The sequence below is a fragment of the Toxotes jaculatrix genome, chromosome 20, assembly GCF_017976425.1.
Source record: "Toxotes jaculatrix isolate fToxJac2 chromosome 20, fToxJac2.pri, whole genome shotgun sequence".
Taxonomy (NCBI): Eukaryota; Metazoa; Chordata; class Actinopteri; family Toxotidae; genus Toxotes; species Toxotes jaculatrix.
Window position 1 is genome coordinate 17,915,362 of NC_054413.1, and position 21,414 is coordinate 17,936,775.

Here is a 21,414-nt window from a genome sequence, read left to right on the forward strand (position 1 = left end):
CCCTCTCTGACAGGGACTGTACACAACAATGGCTTTACAGTGGCTGCTCTGCTGCTGGAACTTTTCTCTGGATGGATGTAGAGAGGGATGGGGGGCACGGAGAGGGGAGGCCTGGCTGGCTTGGCAGTCTCTGGGTAGTAGGCTGAGTGACCCATGACCCATACGAACGGGACACAATGCATCTTTCTGTCACTGAATCTCCACCCCCAACACGCACACACCCAGTCATACACCCTGAGTCATGGTATGTGGGCCACTGGGTAGATGGACCGGAGATTTAAATATGCCCTTTTAATTGTGTGTAGCCCCCCTAGCCCACTTTCCCATGTTTGCTGGCCCAGTCACCACAGGCTGAGGTAATCATTATTCATTCATTCACTATGACAAATGACCATCACAACTAACCAGAGGTCGGAGCAAAGCCTATGACTTATTTCATCAGACTAATGGCAGAATAACCCAACACATTCACTTTGTGATGATGAAAGAAAGAAAACATGCACATTCTCACATTTGAGAAGCTGAAACTGCTAAATGTTTGGATTTCTTGCTTTATACATGACTACAAAGTTCATAGGATCAGTTTATTTGCCATAATTGATGAAAAGTCACCAACTGATGACACATAAAAGATGACACCTTCGCCTATACCCAAGGTAAAGGGCGATTATTTTGTTATTTGAGCACAAGGATAGTGATGGTCTTGGTATGCCAACAGTTTCTCCTTACTCCTTCATATATGGGAAGGTAAACAGACACTGATCCCTTACCGCACTGTGTTTCTGGTCATTATCTAATTACTGCATACCCTGTACCAACACTAACTGCATTCTGTCTACATAATTTGTTCTGCGAGGCTTCAATCAACAATAATTGGTAAATACTCCAAATGCTTAGGTGTTAAATTATTTTTTTTTATCAGGACTACCCACAGACTATAGAATTCACTTTTGTAAATATGCAGTTTTGATGTTGTTGTTATTTTCCTCCTGGAAGTCTCCTCCTGGGCTGTGCCCGAGGCGGACGATTCGAATGAGTTGTCCAAACCACCTGCTGTTCTCTGGGTTTTCTCCCTCCGCTCAGGTAATTCAATTTCCTCATTGTAGACGAGCTGTGAATGTGGCAGTCCCCTCTGTGGGGGGTCGTTGCTGTCAGTCTCTCTCAGCCTGGATGTGATGTTACTGCTCTACTGATGAGCTGGCCCCTCAAAACAACCCACCTCCTCCATCATCTCTCTCCTTCTCTTATGGGCCATTATGTTTCCTAATTTAAAAAAAAAAGACATTTATTTGCTTTTTCTCTTGTGAACAAATCTTTTGTCTTTTAAGAAAGGTGTTTTACTGAAGAACTACAAAAAATACACAGCAAATCAGCATTTTCATTCTGATTCTCATGGTTTTTAAACATATTTAAGTCGAGGTGGAGCATTCTGCTCAGATTGTTTATTAAAAAGTCAACAGCCGTCCTGCCCAATTTCCAAGAAACCCGGTCTTTCACCTCAAGCTGAAGCAAACCAAACCAACCAAACACTTCCTCTGTCTGTCTGTGTTTGTAGGGTGGTTGTGTGTGTGTGTGTGTCTGTGTGTGCGTGTGTGTTTACCACAGTCTGCTGGTTTGAGGGTTTCATCTTGGAGGAAGTTTCCATTTCCCTTGTGGGTGGCTGTCGTCTGCTGAAGTGATATGTGCCACCTTTTAGCTCTCAGCTCCACCACTGATTCAATCAGTGTTGTAGAGAGTGTAATACCGACCGGTGGCCTGAATAATTCAGCCCAACGTGCACGCCTGCACACACACATACACACACACACTTCATAGCACTCCAGAGGGTTAAAGGGTGACGTTGGAGTGTTAGAGCAGAGGAGGAGATGGGGTGAGATGTGTGGAATTATGCCGCTTGAACCTCCGGGGCGGCGGGGTGGCTCTTATCTGGGTCACATTCTGGAGAGAAGAATCATTAAATTCGGAGCATTAGAAATCAGCGTCATGAGTGCAAACGCATCCTAATGCATATGCATGGTGCAAACACAACACACAAAGTGTGAGGCGCACGCTGACTCACACCATGGTTTTCCATCCCCTTCCTTATTTCGCCGCTGTACCTAAAACTGAAATGGCATTGTGAGATAAAAGCTCGCTCCTCGCTGTGTGTTTGATTTTCAATTAACCTGATTCACTGGGGTTAATACCCTGATGTGCTGCAACCGGCGTGCTCACCGGCTCCAAGGCGCTCCCACTCTCGTCTTACCAGTAATGAGTCATCATCCGTTTGAGCACATACAGACACACTCGTCTTTGTCTCTGCGATGAGAATTCAGTGCAGAAATAAAGAAGATGATAAAAACTCAGCTCGGTCTCAAAGCAGACTTTGCTTTAGCGGGTTTACCAGGTGTATCTGGCACTAAATGACAACCAGTTCATCTCTGTCCAAGCTAGATGATGATGATTACAAGTATGTTCCTTGTGTGGGTGTGGCGCAGTTAAACAGAAGAAATTATATCTTAGAGGCTTAGAAGTTTACAGGGTGAGTCATCTGTAATTGTCATACTGTATCGCTTGATTATTTGCCAACTCTTAAAAGCAGCCTGAATGTGTAATCAAGGATTCATTATTGATTTGAAGTAGATGTGCACTGATATGTCATCACACTTGTGTTAGCCTCTTTATTTGTTCTGCATGTATCAGGCTCACCATGGATTAAGCGTTTTTGTGATCTTTTCTTGAGAGTCTGCTGCTCGTTCATGTTTCGACCGGCTTTGATTTGTTTCAAAAGATGCATTATGATGCGTCTTTCTTGCAGTATGTCCACATTTACATTAACAAAATCAGAAATAACAGTCATGACAAAACTAACATGTCAACAAATAATATCAGCCTTTTCCAGACACAGTACTGTCCAAACGTTTTAGAATCTGGAGATGATTAGATTCTCGTCCATCACACAGTAATATCATACAGGCATCTGGTTGTTCCCAGATTTATTCTGCGGCATGACGACACCAAACATACAGCCAGAGTCATAAAGAACTGTCTTCAGCTACGAGTCCTGTAGCAGATGGTCTGGTCCCCACAGAGCCCTGATCTGAACATCACAGAGTCAGTCTGGGATCACTTGAGGAGACAGAAGACACTGAGACAGACTAAATCCACATGAAGAACTGTGGCAAGTTCTCCAAGATGTTTGGAACAGCCCACCTGCCAAGTATGCAGATGTACTGAGGAGAATGAGTGGTTTAAACAGCATGCGGGGGGGGCGGGGGGGCACAGCAAATATTGATTTGATGTTTTCTGGTAATTGAGGAACAGAAATATTAGTGACATTGCTATTGAAAGCATCCTGACTTTACGGCTATGTCGGCTCGTGTTCTGTTATCATGTTTTTTTTTATATCACTTAAAAATCTGTGTGAATCCAGTATGAATCAAACTCTAGAGAGAAGATCCGTTCTTCCTTTTTTTTGTCATGGCATGTTTATTTCTTCCGTTTGGTAGAAGGAATAAGCCTTTGGTTCACACAGTATTTCGAACCTCGACAAGATAAAGCCATGTTTGAACAGCATCAGCTCGAATGGTGAAAGTGGTTTAAAATTTACTTGTCTGTGTTATTTACAGTACAGCAAGTTTAGAAGTGAAATTCTTACTTCACCAGACAAAAACCCTTTTTTTTCAATATGAAGCCAATTTTTTTCTTAATACAAACATCTGTCTAAAAACGTATAAAATAAAATAATAATAAAAATAAAATAAAATAAAATGTAATAATTAGCAGCATAATAATTGAATAATAAAATATATAAACAGCATGTGGCGCATGTTTTTGGTGTTTGACCATTTTTAATACGCAGCTATGATGGTATGTATTGATGTTCATAAATAGCACCTGGTCTATTCGCCACCTGTTGTCTTGCACAGTTTGCATGTTTGTGTGCGCGAGCAGGTTATTCGTGTCACTTTCTCACACCTTTTGTGATTTTAACCACACACCGCAGACACTCACTTTCACTGAGCCTTTCTCTCACCTGGCTCCTCACCGAAATCGCGACGTTCGCTCGACGCATAACTCCTCCCCCCAATCTGCCGCCGGACTAACGAGGTAGATAATGGCTCTAATCTGTGATCATCCTCATCTGTTTTGGCTGACCTTTCTATTGACAGGCCCGGGAGGAAGCATTGAAAGGAGCGTCAGGATCAGCTGTGATCACCCGTGTTTTCACACACACAGCTGGTAGCAGACTTACCCCAACTCCAAAATCTGATCTCGATAATCTTCTTCCGACACTTGACAAAGGAGAACAAACACAGTGGGTTTTTGGCAGTGTGATGATTGCTGCTGGTCGGATGCTATCTGCTGTGTAAAACTAGGTTTCAGGTGGCCTTTGTTGAGTTGTTTTTGTGTTGCCTAGACAGAGTTCAGGCCATCAGGGTTGTTTTTTCTTTTTTTTTTTCTCAGAACAGTTTTCAGTGCTGATTTCACTGCAGCGTCTGCCGGCGTAACCGGAGCGTGTGAACCACAGACTTTACGACCGCAGGATCACGAACTCTGACCTTTTGTGGCCTGTTGGGTGAACTTTGAGCACGGCCACCCGTCAAGCAGTCCACCCCGTCTCTTTCTCTTTTGCACTCCTTCTCTTTCCTTCATCTGGCTCTGTATTTTCTGTCACTTTCCCCTCCCTCCATCTCTCCCTCTTTCCCTGTGTTTCTGAGAAGCCCAGGTCATTCAGCTAATGAGTGCTCCTATTTAAGGCGAGCGCCAGGGCCCTAAATAGATCTCTTAAGATCCTTTAATCGGCCGCTGAGGCCTCTTCTGTTCTGTGTGACGACAGTCTGGATGCAGTGAGGCCGTTATTGTAGCCACCACCTGCCACATCCCGTACCTGCTCGGGACCCCCACAGCCCCGGCCGGACTCATCTCTAGATTTTGGACCATGTTTTCATACCTGAGGACCCCACATTACATTGTGAGTAGCTGTCCTTCCGCCCTGTCCAAAAGCAGGCTTAGTGAATGCAACGGGACGTGTTAAGGCTTAGGCTACTTGGCTGAGGGAAAAGTAGAGCAGGTGTTAGTGGGTCTTGGTTCATGTGATGGTCTCTGGTAATGACAGCAGAGCCGCACTGACAAAATGTTCCTCTCGTTTAACCGTGTGCTTTCCATGTGATTATTATTCACTTATAGTCAGTGGAGAAAATGAGCTCAGTACGTCTTTTAAATTTCATTTCTGAGAGTATTTCATTTTATTCTAATTTACACTTATATTTCAGAGGGAAATAATATAATTATAACATAATTATAAATATAACAGCTACTCTTACTGGTTACATTTTAGCTTTATAAAATGTATGATCATCCAACAAAAGAAAAAAGAAAACTAGCCAGATGTATAGATAGATGATTTTCCATTTATAAACAGTTGTGGACACAGGCTCCAGGGTTTGAAAAAACAAATGCATGGATTTAATTCTGCTGCTAGAATTTTGATCCTTTTTTTTTAAAACTATCCGCTGTGAATGCGACAGTGTTATAGAAGTGCAGCGCTAAATCTGCAGAGTGCTCTTTTAAGTAAAGAATCCAAATTCTTCTTGTGTCCAAGTGTTTAAATTATTCTGTAACATTGCCGTTTCAGTTTCCTGCAATGTATAGAAACTGTCAGATAAGGTCCAATAGAATACACCAAACTTTATTAATCTTTCATGTAACTTTGTAAGCTAATGATTGTTGTATATACTGTGTTTTGGAGGGGTAAGAGTTGATTGCCCCCAGGAGGACTGGCAAACCTCGGCTGTCTGTTGTTAAGGTTTTGGGTTACATAAGAGGAAAAAGGTTGATGATTGTTTTCATTGTCCTCGTTCAGCATGAAAAGGAGTCCATCACTGATTCAGAGAGAGAGTATAAAGAGGGTCTGACCTTCACTTAACTGCAGGGCAAATTCAGTTCAACCTGACGAGGATAGATTCTGTCAGTGAACAGAGCTCATATTGTGAGATGCGACAGTGCCTTCAGGTTGCATGTGTACATTCATGTCTGTGCAGTACAGGTGAGTGTGTTCACAAATAAAGCTTTTCTTCAACACGGAACAGGTTAGAGCTGACGCACCTGCCCCTCTCTGAGGGAGGACAATAAAGAGAGAAAAGCTTACCACTCGACAATGTACAGACATTTCCCTTATTCTCCAATAATAACAGCCACGTTGGCTTAACCCCCTCCACCCCCTGCTTCTCCACGGTAACCACAGCTGTCAAGTCCGCCTGCTGTGGTTTCATTATTCTCTATTGTCCTGGTCCTTTCTGTCTGTCACAGTGTTTCTACCCACTCCCTCCTGGAGGAGCCAAATAACCCACGTGACACTTCACACCTCTCTTAACCCCCCCTCCCCTCGCCCCCACCCCAATCCACCCCACCTCTTCCTTTCTTTCTCCTCCACCTCTCTTGTCCTAGTCAGCTGCTCAGCTGTAGTGACTGAAGGCTGACTGGCCATTGTTTTCCCCTGTACCAAGAGCCCTTGTGTCCCGCGCTGTCGCTGCACTTCATGTGGCACAGCATCAATAGACCTCAGGCCTACTGCCACCAGACCCCCTGGGTCTGCCCTGTCATGCCTATCAACCCCCCCACCAGTCTGTAGGGCAGTCAGGATTCAAATCAATCAGGGGCCTAGGATCACACTCACCCAGAATACAATTAATATGTCCTCTCCCCTGGACTGCTATAGAATCATCATGCATGCTGTCTATTTTATATGGAACACAACCACCAGTGGTGTGTCTTGATAAGGGTTTGTGCAACTGGGACAACAGTAGTGTTGATATAAACATATCCATACGTGTCCAGGATTGTTGTGTCTTTTCCATGCAGTATTACATGATGCATGCTGATATTGCCAGACTCTGCCGGTGTCAGTCTGTGCAGCGTTCAACAGTTGCTAATCTTACTTATTAAAGTTATTTAAGTTGTTGTTTGTTCAAATTTCCAACACTTATGAATAATCGGGATTTTACATCATCACTGACAGCTGTAGAGTTGCACAATGGCAACTTTTGCATGCGTAACATACGATACATTGCACTGTGGAAAAAGGAGCATGTCTAACGAGTGTGGTATCAGATGTGAAGGCTTTAGTAATCTGTAAAACGGTTATCAGCATCAGCGTGTCAGTGAGATGTCCCTGTTATCTAACATGTTTATATATCTCCGCTCTGCAGCAGTTGGCTCTATTTTGACGTTTGAACTTGGTCTGTTTTTGTCACAGCTGCAGCTTGATGTGCTGAAGTGTGCGCACTGGGAAAGTTTCTGCGTCTGCTGAGATGAGAGTGGAGGAAGTGCACATGTACATGCACTTCCTCCACCTAGCGTCGACTGATTATAACATCCCTTTGTTTCAGCTTTATTAGGGATTTATTTGCATTTTCGGGCTTGAATGAATTCAAGTTTTTAAAACCAATACCAGCTTGAAAAATAACTTGAGTGACGTTATGGTCGGGCTGGAAATCGCCATGTAATCATTCTGGCAGTGAACTGAACGACACATCCTGTTATTTTCTTCTCAGTTGCTCAGGATTCAGAGGAACTTGACTAATTAAGGTGCTGCTGATGATAAAAACACTCATACACATGCTGGAAAATGCAGCAGGAGATGCATTAATAATAATAGCAGCATGTTTACAGCAGGAATTACTTCATCAGTCCAACACAGAAACTCCTCGTCTGCCCGCAGTCTGCTTCTTCTGAAACTTTGTCCACTAAAATAGGAAGTACTGAGGGACTTTGTTCCCTGTATACAGAAGACAATATTTTCATTTAGAGGACAAGTCTTATGTACTAATCGGTGGTTTCTTTAAACATGTGAAGAATGTGTGTGTGCTACACATATGTAAAAAGGACTATGTGGACACGCTTTGTCTCTCACAATCACAAAAGGCTCATGGGAAGTCTAGTTGATGTTTCAAGAGAACAAAGACTTGGCTAACAGGGCGGCCTGAGGAGAAGACGTGCAGAAGTGACTTGCGGTTCATGCTCGGGTCAGATTTATTAGAAAACATGCTTGTTGACATACATCCAGACATGTGCAGTTAGGCAAACTGATGTTAGCATAATTAAAACATGTGCTGTTTGTTTCATTACATTGGATTGTTTAATTATATTTACTGGTTATATGGTCATACTCAGAGCCCTGACCTCAGCCCTGCCCGACACCTTTGGGATGGAAGGGGACTTCATGGTTGTTGGGAATCAGCACTCCACATGTGAAAAGAGGTTGTACGAAGCCTTTTGTGTCTCCAGAGGGAGCCGTGTGAAGTGTGATAGTGTCACTGGAGTCAACACACCTTCAATGTTCACATGCATTTTTACAAAAAACAAAAAAAAAAAAAAATCACAATCCGTTTACGGTTTGCTTTTAATTTCTGCACTTTCACATATTTTTGCTCTCTTAATTATTCCGGATGTTATCGTTCTCTTTATATTTAACAGGAGTTTCTGTTGGAGCAGAGGGAAATCAGGGTCTCCCCCCCCTCCTCCTCCTCTTAGAAACCCCCTGAGCATCTCTGTCTGTTTCCACATAAACAGCACAGATTAGCAGGAAGATTTGAGGGAATATTAATAACCTGCTATAAAGCACAGCCAGCTGCCTCCCAGACCAGTTCTAAGGACAGACTGGGAGCTACTGGAGTTTCAGCTTATTAGCGAGTTCCAAATAATAATGAGCTGCCACAAAGTGACTGTTTGCTTTTATGGTGTAGTTTTGTGTGGTCTGGTAACACATTCAGTAACATGCAGTAAGATGTTTTATATCCAGGTACTGTTACACTACAGAAACATGGTTTTGTGTTTCTTATTATTGTTTTCTGAAAACAATAATGGAAGTGTCAGTTAGCGGGACTGGGACTAGTTTCCTCTGTGTCAGGAGAACGGTCTCCTCTGTTGCTTTTGAGAACTGATAGGAGTAGCTAATAGGCCTTTCACACTGAATTAGTAACCAGCAAAATGCGGCATGTGGGTTGACTCCTGTAGGCTTCAGGTAAAGATCCAGTGCCACTCTTCTCTGTGCAGTGAGAGAGAAGAGATTTCTGCCTGTGTTGCTGTATCACCACTCTAAACACCAAGTGGAAACATGTCTGCTTTTGATGCATTTATCCAAACTGCCTTTTATATAATCCTGACCCCCCTTGTGCAATAAAGGCCTTCATGGATCTAAAATTCTGACTGTCCGAAACACAGTGGCTGGATTTTTTTTCTCCCCCCCAAAAAATCCTGTTAGGATGAATGACAGCTAACACAAATGCTGCCCATGTCAATTGTAAAATATTTTTCCTTATAATTTCACATTTGTTGTTGTGGTAATGCCAGAAGTTGTGATTTGAAAAGGCAATAAACCACAGTCAGATCGTTATAAATCAAATATATTTAAACAATTTTTGCTCATATTTAGTTCTGCAACACCAATATTATCTCCATTATTGATTAATGTAGGAATTGTACTTTTTGATTAAGTGGATTAGTCTTTAACATGTCAGAAAACAGTGAAATATTTGCCTCTCAAGTTCCCAGAACCCAAAATAATCAATCAGTGCATCTGTCTGTCATTTAACCGACTATTCGTCTCGGCTCTACCGTCAAGACCTCCACTGCTTTTAGCTCTGCCCCGCCCCGCCCCATCCATCCAGCCATTCAGCACCCAGGGAAGGGAGCTGGTGTAATTAGCTCGAACCAATCACGCTGAAGGCATTAGGCCAGGATTAGTCATTAACTGGGGGTTTAGCTGTCAGCTGTCAGCCACGGAAGAATGCTGCTAAGTCTCTGCTCCAGCCCTGTGCACCCTGCCACCAAGAAATAGAGAGAAATAAAAATTCTGGAAGCAAAACAGTTCTTAAAATATAGTGGCACTGTCTGCTGCTCTGTTCTGTTAATAGCCAGAGCCACGGGTGGATGGATCAGACACCAGCTGTAAATGTCTCTGTTGCATATGTAGCCTGGGCGCTCCTCTCCTCCTATGTTACTGCCATAGTACAGTTTGTGAGCATGCATGAAGGGGTGCAGGAAAACTGACCTGGAGACAGTCTGCACTGGCCCCAAGTTTTCATTGTCCCAAGTGCCAGAATGTAATGTGTAATGTGCGTAGTGGTGTCAGCACAGAACAGACCCTCTGTTTGTTTTGGCCGTGCAGTGGGAGAAAACCCGATGGCAGCGAGTTTGAACATAGAAACTCTTTGTACGGCGAAGACCACTCAAAGTAAGTAATAAGAGAGAGATTTGGCAGTGCCGGTTCCATAAAAGAAATTGAATTTTCACGTGGCGTGTCGTCAATACCCCCCCAAACGCCCCCCCCCCTCCTCTCAAACCTGTCCACAACTAAACGGAACAAATTGATGCTGTCAGGGAGCTGGCAGGTCATTTGACTTTTTCAGCCAGAATTCATTTGTTGGGCTCCTTCCCGCTCCGTCTCCTCTCTTAGGAGCGTACGCAGAATCCATCACATCCTGTTCTTCCTTTTTATTGGATGGTTGTGTGGGTAACAGATTGCAGCGCAGCTCTGTCATCCCGTCGCACAAGTCTGACTGTTAGTCTCGCACTTTGATCGGAGAACACAGAAGCTGGCTCACTGTTGTGTGGCTTTTAGAGAAACTGGTGTATGAGGCCAGATTTGGCACAGAAAGGAACGAAGGAGGAGGTCAAGAGGAGGAGGAGGAGGGGTGGGAGAGCAGCACCCAGGCGGGACAGACTGCTGGGGGTCTGGGAGTCGCTCCTGCTGCGTGGATCTGTGGCCTTTGACCCACCCCAGAGGAGAGAGACATAAGAGCCTCTGCGTAGTATGCACATGTGCTCATGCATTCTCTTTGTCCGTCTTTCACCCACACACTCCTTTTCTCTCAGCGTTTCTCTCACCAGCCTTTAAAATAAAGAGAAATTTGGTGGCAAAGTCAGTTTGTTCCAACGGAGTCGCCTCCATCAGTGGCTTCAGTCAAAAGGGCAAAGTAAATAAGCAAAGATTGGACACGCAGTCGTTCTGTTGAAGGGACGGGGAGCCGGAGCGTCCAACATAGAGGAAGCTAGAGGAGCTTCACAAAGGCGCGGTGGTTTAAAGAAAGATATGAGACGGAAACTTGTGGCAGAAATATGTCTTCTGAATAGACATAGTTGTCCCACAGTGCAGCTGAGCACTGAAGCACTTACCTGGCCAGCTAACAAATTAGCACTTAGCTCATCAGCTACAGCAGTATTCATGTCACTGGACCACTTTGTTGTGTGACCCTGCTGAACACATCTAATGAGAAAGCAAAGAAACACATACCAAGTGGACACTGAGACAAAGGAGGCCCAGGTGCTGCAGGTGGGACGCAGGTGGCGGCTGCTTCAAAGCAGCTTGTTACACAAATCATATCACGCACGCTGACAGTAAGCAGCATCTCTGATTTCTGTCTCATACAAGTGTGTATCCTCACATACACAACACCCCAGCAGCTGCATGCTCCTCTACTTCACAAACCTGGTGATGTTTGAGATACACACCCAGAGACACACACATATTCTTAAACACTGCAGGAATGTGTCCATAGGCTTTAAAGAGACGGAACAGGACGAAAAAGGAGATGTCTGTCTGGTTTTGGCTCGTCACTGTTTGCCTTCACGCTCCAGCTCTACTTTAGCCCCAAATAGAAGCCAAACCCTTGATCTATTGGGTGCCTATAAAATAACCATGGACGTGTTGTCCCAGATATGAATTGTTTGATTCCCTCGCTCTAGTTAAGCTCGCTTACTGGAACACTTGTACTGCAGAATCTGCGGCCCAGTACTGCAGACTAGCGCTTGGCCAACAACAGCGTCTCCCCACATGCACATGAGACATGAACATGGCTGCAGGCTTCCCCCGTCCTCAAAAATCCGTCCTCTCCCTCTTGCTCATTAACATTTCAAGAGGAAAATCTGATTGGGGAGGCAGTGCGGGGCACAGTAAATCCCTTCTGTTACTTACACAGAAGACATGAAAACAGCAGAGATGTCGGCTTAACAATCCTCTGAGCTTGTAAAAGCATTCGAAATGATTTAAAAACAGATCACTGTGACACAAGAACTTGAAATCATCTGCCGATTGCAGCTTGTTGTCTACACAATTAAACTGTTTTGTGGTCTAATCTGGTAAAATGTCCCCTTTTCTGCAGCTTTGTAGCGTCTTTGTCTGCTGTATCCAAGTAGCAGCAGTTTCTATTGGAGCAGTTATTCTTCACCAAGCTACCAGAGGTTTATCAGAACCGGGGCGTATTTCTGCAGACACAAACTGACATTTTAGCTGAGCACTATCAGCTCAGGACCAAAAGGTTAATTGCTCTCGTCTCTGTCAGCCTCACCGAATCCTCTGATCCGTGAAATGAAAGTAGCTGTCGTCATCCCAGTGAGTGAAAAGATGCTTACTCACTTTCATTCCAAGGTTTCTCGGATTTTTTTTTTTTTTTTGTGCTTTTCGCTCACAAACCCTGGGCATGTTTTGCTGACTTGTGTATGCGTATGCAGTGAGTGAAGTCAATATTGGAATTCCATTAACATTTTTTTTCTACCCACTTACTATTCAGGCTTATTTTCCCAAGCACATCAGGTCTTTTCTAACACGGTGCCTTTCTGAACTGCAGTGCGAAGCTGGAACTGGTTGCTAAGGGAAGTGAGGAGCAGTGTGTGTGTGTGTGTGTGTGTGATTGTAAGCATCTTTTTTTGTGTGTATGTGCACGTCTTCTACTGTATATCAGTCCCTGCTTGTGAAGGGGGGGGGGGGGGGCTGTGAAATGCCACGAATGTGATGATGTGGGAGTGGGCGGATGTGGTCTGACTGATGCCCAGCGAGGTGGAAATGTAGGTTAATCTGGTCATATGGCCTCAACCACCATCACCAGCATCTTACCTCCAGGAGCAGAGACGGAGTGGGTGATGGAAGGGGGCAGTGGGGCGTTGGCTGAGCCTGGGAGGGCGGCGGGGGGGGGGGCAGAGAGACAGGAAGGAATGACCAGAGAGGTTTGGTGCATGATTATCAGATGCAGCGGAGGAAAAGGGCAGGGAGTGTTTGCAGAGAACAGAGGGCTGGAGTGGGGAAACAGAAGTGAGAGATGAAGGAGGCGAGGAAAGATGAGAGGACTGAGGACAAAAGAACAGAGGGAGCGGCAGTGGATTGATGCATTGGCTCGGAGGTGGTGTGCTCCCCCACGAGCCCCCACCCTCACCTCTTACCCTGCGACCTATCTTCAAACGCTCCTCTGCGTGACCGCCTGATTGGCTGGGTGTCGCCATGGTCACGGATGCAGCTCCCCTCAATCACCATGGCACCTTTTCCCGCCACCCGGCCACACTTCCTTTTCTAATTCAATTACACAATCACATTATGTAACGTCGTTATAGGGGAAATGCACACACTCTCTGCGGTGTGACATTGATGGAGACGCCATCTGCGACGGAAGATAGAAAGACCTTTTAAACTAAACACTGAATAATTATTTTAACATAACTGCTGTGATAATCTTACAAACAGAGTCACACATTTCACCTTGTTTTGTTTATTTATGTCTGTAGCCTTAAACGTGAAATGTGTTCTCCTTTAGATCCGATTTATAGATGAAAATCAGGTATTCAGATCTAACTAATATTTCCTCATGTATTTGAAAATCTGTTTATTTAGCACAAGTCACACTGAGGCACTGTACAAACATTTTGAAGTTAGAAAGGAATTAAATCAAAAGGCAAATTTAGATTAGAGAGGTTGTCAAAGTCATATAGCACTAACAATTACAATGCACTGCTGCTCTTACCACTGCCTTGGAGGGTGCCTAATTTATGTGCACCACTTTCATTTCAGCTCAGTGTGAGACTCTGTACTGCATTTCCTGTCATTTACAGTCACGTTTCTTTGCTCTGCTCTATGTTTGACCGTGTGTGTGTGTGTGTGTTTTAGTCCTGACCTACACACACGTAGTAGAGCAGGGGAGAAACAGGTTGGCACCTTATGTTAAGTGCAATAAAAGCTTTCCAACAAGTGTTATAAATCCCTCTAAAACCAAAGAGGGACAGATGTCGATCACATGATCAGGCCAACCCAAAAATAAAAGAGAGAGAGAGGAAACACTGACAATGAATGTAAAAGAGAAAGCAAAAGAAAATATAAGCAGACATATAGGCATATATAGTTGCCTGTTAGTTTGATGGACAAAATATTAGAAACACCTGTCAGTATATTGTGCCATAGTACAACAACAACAACAACAACATAAACTACAGCTTCAAAAAACAATCGTAAAGTTGAATCAACACCTCTTTAACAAAAACTGACATTAAAGCCTCCATAACAGTGGGATTTAAATTTTTATTACAGTAGTAAAGCTGGTCCGAACAGGGTCTAATAGCCGGAAACACACAGCCGGACAATCACACCTTCTCTGTGATTGCGGAGGTGTGGCAGCAGGCAGGGTCTGAACTTCTCCTCTGTCACTTTTCATGTGTAAAATTAAGTTGAATGCCACGAATTCCTTAAAGGAGAAACTCTCCAGAGAGCGCAACCTATATTTCTGTTTGCACAGTTCACTGAGCATGACGTGTGAATGGCCTGTTGTTCCAAGCATACTGAACCTTTAAGATGTGTGGCAGTTTTATGTTGTACAATCAGGTCAGGCATATATATATCTTTGTGCTAAGCCATTTAGTAATTCATATAATAGTGGTAGTTGGGTCTGGAGATCTGATGTAACGTGCTCTACTTTCTTTGTCTACGCTCATCGTCCTGGCGGCAGCAGCAGCATTGTGAATCATCTGCAGTTTCTGAAACAGCTGCAGCAAGGTGACTGAATCACATCACGGCTCTGACCACGATAAAAGAATAAAGCATTTGGACTGTTTCTGTGTGGAGTGTGTGCAGCGTGGAAATCTGCTGCACGGACACTAATGGCGTGTTAAAATGCAGCATGGACATGCTGCAGAGTGGGTTGCCATGTGTGCATCGGCTGAAACCCCTCCCCCTCACGCTACTTTCCTCATGGCCAGATACATTTGATGGAGACTCCCACCCACTCACCAGCGCCCCTTCTCCCCATCCTCCCTCCCAACTCAAGGGAGACACCTAGTGGCCGTAGGGTGCAGCTATGGCCCCACGTCCCCGCTGCCCTCACCCTGACCTGCGCTTCTTTACACGTATAATTTACGGTTTAATTTACAGCGCACTGCGAGGCACAGGCATTTTCTAGTGATTGTACAAGCGCAGTGGGACAGGAAGCTGGATAGACTGAAGAAGGGGGCAGGAGAGGGGAAACACTGAGTCGTATTCCCAACAGGGTGATAAATACAGGGGCTACAGTAAGCTGTGTTCCATGCAGCACTGCATAATCTCATTGGGCTGCATTAGAAAGCCAATTCTCATCAGTTCTGTTGCTTTTGCTGTGTGTGTGTCTGTGTGTCTGTTCCCCTCTGCCTGCACATACTCTCATTAGACCGCTGAGTTGAATTAATCTCACATTTCCATGCTGGGTGTTGCCCACACACTCTCCAGGCTGCATAATGCATTATAATGCAGTTTGTGGGGATTCTGTGCTGTACTGGCCTGCAGTCTGAAACTCATTTATCACGCCCGTGCAGACAAGGCTGCTGCTGCTGCTGTGAAGAAGGCTGTTCTTCATTCAGCAGCACATCTCTCACCTCACGCCTGCCCTGTATCTCTCACTCTCCCTCTATCCATCCCTCATTTACACCTCTCTCTCTCTCTCTCTCCGAGGCTGTATGAGCGATCCATTCCGCCCCCTCAGGTCCTTTCTATTTTTAATTACCTGTCAGAGACCCCGGGTCTCGATCCCCTGCCTCCCAGCTCTCTGCCACGTCTCATTCATTTCAAACCAGCCAAGAAATCAGCCAATGATAATACAGCGAGTGGGGATTTACAGTCAGGCAAGATCACAAGTGCATTGTGGGAGGAGTCCTCGTCGCTGACCACATTTTTGAATGTCTAGCTCCTTATTGAAGTTTCTTAACTCTTGCTACTTGCTATGAGCCAGCCAGTTGCAACATGTTTGGGCTCATGATTACATACTGTCTGTCACTCACAGGTTTTTGGTGTAGTTGAAAATAAAAAGCAGTCAGTGAATATTGTAAGAAAATAGTAATAAACAAACATAACCAAAAACTCAGATGCTTTGTTTGTAAAGTTTTTAAAACCGAAACCAAGCGTGTTGAAAGATCTTAATTGCATAACAACATTCGTTACAGAACCCTTGAGTGAAAGACTGAAGTAGATGATGTAACATCCTGTATGTAACTGACAGCAGTGTTTTCAAATCACTTGAATGAACTGTGCTGGACCTCTGGGGGATTTTCTTCTTCTTCTTTTTTTTTTTTTTTTTAATCTTTGCAGGTGAAAGTTGCAAAACTTCCCTCTGTGTTAGCTTTGCTGACACACTGTTGGTCGTCTCCTCATTTGTTCAGGTGAAAGAGGAGCGCAGCACGACACAGTTGCACGGCAGCGATCAGTGGTATTATCTTTCCTCGACACATCGAGTCTGATTGTCGCAGTCAGGTTAAATATAGAGCCTGGCCTGTGGTGGACCAGTCTGAACTGACAGCTTTACACACTGAAGCACAGTCTAATAGAGGAAGCTCTGGCTTCTTCTATATCATTTCCTGTTGTGTCAGATGATTTTGTGTACTGTGTGCTGTGTGTTTGCGAGGTAGAAAGATCCTGTTCCCCTTTGCCTCTGTCACAGTCATTCTCAAATTACCTCCTACCTTCAACTGGACCCGTTGCACAGAGAGAAGGGCAGAGACAGAGAGAGAGAGAGAGACAGAGTGAGTCCTGTCACACTTGATGGCAGCGGTGCATCGCCATGCGTCGTGCATTCAGTATATTCAGAGGTTACAGGAAAGCTGGGGAGGATGACGACGAGGTGTTTGTGTGCAGCCCGGTCAACAAGGTGACACAACAGATATTAATATATCTATTAGAAATGAGACAGAATGGACATGAAGATATGTAGACTTTGCTTGGTTTGTTTTTTTTTAAAAAAAAAGCCTTAAAGTGTTTATTTTACCATGTCAGGTACCTTTGCACTGTGTCCGCTCTTAGATTAATATAGAACAGAGTGTTTGCTTTGCCAGCACAGATGGATTTCATGTCCTGTAACCATTGTTTTCCTCAAACTGTCCATTAATAGTTTGAGAACTTTCCCATCAGTCACTGGCAGCCGCCACCGGCTTTTCTTCTCTTAAAAGTGTTAAATTGGATTCCAGGTAGCGTTAATAAGGTCCTCACAAAAGTTTGCTGGTCTGAAACTAGCAGATACCATGTGACTGCTGTGTGCCAGTGAAAGGCTTGATGTAGAGTTCAATTAAACATTTAGGAAAGTGCCTCTGCTCTTTCCTGCTATTCCAGGCATGTGTTGGTCCTTTGGTCTCTGCATATGGTGCACATTGCATAAGCCTTTTCTTTCTGATAGAGAACAGTCCGTTTTTGCAAAAAGAGGACACTCATTGTCTCCTGACATCACTTCTATTTTGAGTTTTTTTGCTTAGTTTCAAGGGAGCAGTTAGTCCTTTCTACTTTTTTTTTTCCCCCTTTATAAAAACATTCTTAAATGTACTGGATAGTGCTAGAGCTTGAACCGATATATTAACTGGGCCAATGTTTTCTGCTGGTTTTAGTTTCTGTTTGTCTGCGTCAGTGTATTTTTCAGATAATTTAGTAACAGTGTCCTCATGACATGGTTTGTCCACCAGAGGACACTGACAAGTATATTTTTAGATTTAGTTGCACAGTATACGGAATTGTGACCGAGATGTAATGACCAAATTTAAATCCTTAGCCTTATTAAAAAACGTTTGCTGCTTCTTTTCTAACCATTCTGTTGGAAACCCGTCTCTTACAGCCTCCTGTGCTTTAAATACATTCCAAAACATGCTTCCTGTAAAGGCAGCACGGACAGTATGAGGTTAAATGACTGTGACATTTGCAGTATGCATGTCAATAGTGGGGCCTGTGTTCCTCCGCACAGTAATTGTGGGTGCGCACACTTCACTCTGTCCACAGTGATTAAATTACTGTGCGAATGAAAGTGGAGACAGCTGAAAAATGTTTTAGTTCAGCTCCGTCAGAGTGGACGTTAAAGCTTGTTAATTACTTCTCCGCCGGATGCAGTTTGGGTTTGTCTGGACCGAGCGGAATCTAAATGGATTTGACCCCAGCTTCACTTTCAGGCCACACTCAAATCATCTGTATTTAGACTCCATCATTACCGCACTATTCCCTAAAAACCCCAATTAAAACTGCAGCACGCTGGCTCCGTTCTGGTTTGCGACTGATAAATCTGAACCTCGGGTTCCGCCAAACCGTCGTCGCTCGGTGGTTTGACTCCACGGTCGAGCACTTGCTTTGCGTTGGACTGAAACTGAGAAACAGCAGGTAAACCTAACTGAAAACAGCAGGACAGCACTGAGACCTTTCCTCTGCTCCTGCATGTGTGCAGGATATTAAATAATAATTTATGTGAAAAATATTCCTGTTATTCCAAGACCGGCAGGAAGTCCCATCTGTGTCCTGAAAACAGTCCAAACCCTCTGACTGAAGTGTGTTTCCCTGCACATTCCTCACCTGTAACAAACAGAGAGAGAGTGTGTGTGTGTGTTTGTGTGTGTGTGTGGTGCTGGCACAGTCTCTGATATCTAATTCTTCTCTGTTTGGACATTTATCAGCTCTGTCTTTTACCGAATGTTTGCTGGATCTTCTCTACAGAGACACAATGCTGGCACCGGCCTCAGAGACTCCAGCACCGTTCCAAAACCCCCAAAAATATTTTTCAGAGGCATTCAGAGCGGCGTTAAACGCTCTGAGCCGTAGCCATGGAAACGTAGCTTTCTGGCTTTTGTGGAGTGACCTTCAGAGGCTGCCAAGTTCTCAAAGACTTTAAAAACTTGTCTTTGAAGTGTGTCTGCATTGACACTGTGAGACCACATTTGTGATTAAGACCGTAGGGTTGACTGTGGTTCGTTGTTGTTACTGCAGTAAGTCCAGTGAAGAATATTAAGAAATTGTGTCTCTGAAGTTGTATTGATTTTGATCTGTGTTCTCAACACAGTGGGGTTTATTACTATCAGTTGACTTTTACTTATACACCTTATCAATACTTCTTGTTTCTTTTAACCACAGTTGTAATGTTTATGGTCACGTGGTTTCTAAGAAGATGCTTGTTCTGTCTCGGAAAAACGACACCTTCGATCTTGCGACATACATCCTTTCAAAATGTTCTTGAGCAAATAGCATTCACTCTGTGTTTAATGATTCTATCGTTTTTATGTCGCACTGCTAAAGACTCACCAAGTCTGATGATTATGCAACCTCTGCATCTGGTTTTTGAGGACCTGATTAGAATTGGACTGATATAAGTGTCTGCAGGCCACATGGGCATCTGATCTGATCAGCAGCTGCATCCTGCCGTGCAGACTTTCTGAAACACTCATAACTTACTGCACCACGTTCATACTTTGAAGGAGAAGTTGGATTTATGTGCATCAGGTGTGTGTGTCTCTGCAGCTAGGTGTGCGTGTTTGTGATTTTAACTTTGCTGCAACCATCAGCTCAACATGTTACATTGGTCCATGGTCCAAACCAACATTCCAACATTCCAACGGATGTCAGCAGACTCTGGAATGTTTTCAGGGCTTCTTCTGGATATGGAATTCCTGGAATATCTTTGAACTGTCTGGAGAAAATCAGGACATTCATAAAGTCTTTGGAGAAGTCGGGTATCAGCTGAAAACTGAAAAATTACAATGTTCAAATGATCTCCTGAAAGAATGCACAGAATCTGATCACTTCTCTTCCTTCTTCTCTTCCTCCTCCAGACAACATCGCCCACAGGTCAGGGCCGGTCCGACTCACCGGTCTACACCAACCTCCAGGAGCTGAAGATCTCCCAGTCCAGCCTGCCGCCCGTCCCCTCCGGCTCACCTCTCCACATCCTGGGCGACTGGGAGACCCACAAAGACCTGAGCGGCAGGCATTTCTACTACAACCGAGCCACGGGGGAGCGGACCTGGAAGCCCCCGCGCACCAGGGACACCAGCGGCAGCACCAGCAGTTTCCGAGGAGACAGCCAGGGTACAGCGGACAGCGAGGTGAGGGATGTTTAAGCCTATTGCTCTTTGTGCGTCTTGCAAGTTTTGTGCACCATAAAAAGTCCAAATAATTGTGAGGCCATGTGACTTCTGTTAACAAGCCCTGGTTGGTTTCTAAACATGGACATGCAAAGCTTGGCCCACAGGAAACGGTAGGTGTGATCACATGCTGGAACACAGTTTCGGGTATTTGGTTTGCATGTGAGGTGAAGCCTCAGTGGGAGAGGACCTGAGCAGCCTGTGAATGGACTCTCTGGCAGTTTGTGTTAAATAAACAGGCTGTGGTGAAGGTGTGGTGGACCTCAAAGGACTTTTAAAATAGTGTTGTGGTTACTAAAGGTAGGGAAACAAGTGTGCCTTTGATATGGGGAAGTCATGGTTTGCTGCCAGGTTGTCGTTTCCTGTCTAACTATCCAACACTGCCCCCCTGTGGTGCTTTGGATTCTTGCAGAGACGAAAACATAATTGAGACAGTCTATAAGTCTGATTATATTCATGTCCTCCAAAATGGATTCAGCACATTTATATAATCTATTATCTGTCTAATAACATCTGTTATTATCTGTTATTATCTGTTACCACAGGAGATCAGACAGTTCTCACAGTACAGTGAATCTTTTCGATCAGGGTTATAATGTCTTCTCTTTTTTTTTTTGTTAGGTATTGAGAGACAATTCTTAATATAAAACTTGCTCCATTAAGCTTCTGTCTCTGTTCCTTGTCCTTGTCCGTCCTCCACAGCTGCTGTCCTCGGAGGAAAACTACCACAGCACCCATTCCAGCCAGTCTGACAGCCAGTACGGGTCGCCCCCTAGAGGCTGGTCTGAGGAGCTGGATGAGCATGGACACACACTTTATGTGTCTGAATACACACAGGAGAAGGTACGGTGTGTTTGTGATTGTGCTCTTATTGGACAGACTGTGATTTAACTCTCTACATCTCTGCCGCTATTTGATAAATATGTAATGGTTTTGCTTGTATGTATGTGTGTGTCTGTGTTTGCTGACTTGTGTTTATGTGACCAGTGGATAAAGCATGTGGACGAACAAGGCCGACCCTACTACTACAGCGCAGACGGATCCAGGTCAGAGTGGGAACTGCCTAAGGTAAGATCACCTTATGGACATCAGCTGTCCACACTTTTGTCTTCCCCATTACATGAGTAATGTCCCCTTTAAAGTAATCTCCTATTGTGGAAAAAGGGAAAATCTTCTTATATTACATCACCCAACACCACCACCACCACCCAGTAACATACTTTTATGTGACTCCTCCTCCCCCCTGTGGTGTGTAGTCTTAAGACTGGT

The 21,414-nt window shown here is 44.3% G+C and overlaps 1 protein-coding gene across 6 annotated transcripts in view; it reads left to right on the forward strand.

Moving 5' to 3' along the window:
* The window catches only part of arhgap12b (Rho GTPase activating protein 12b), a 49,175-nt gene that overhangs the window by 18,055 nt on the left and 9,706 nt on the right, over positions 1 to 21,414 (forward strand). For all 6 annotated transcript variants that reach the window (XM_041066137.1, XM_041066138.1, XM_041066139.1 and 3 more), the window contains exons 3-5: positions 19,834 to 20,106; positions 20,848 to 20,988; positions 21,133 to 21,213. In XM_041066137.1, coding sequence (XP_040922071.1) covers positions 19,834 to 20,106; positions 20,848 to 20,988; positions 21,133 to 21,213 — 495 coding nt within the window. The remainder of the gene's footprint in view (positions 1 to 19,833; positions 20,107 to 20,847; positions 20,989 to 21,132; positions 21,214 to 21,414) is intronic.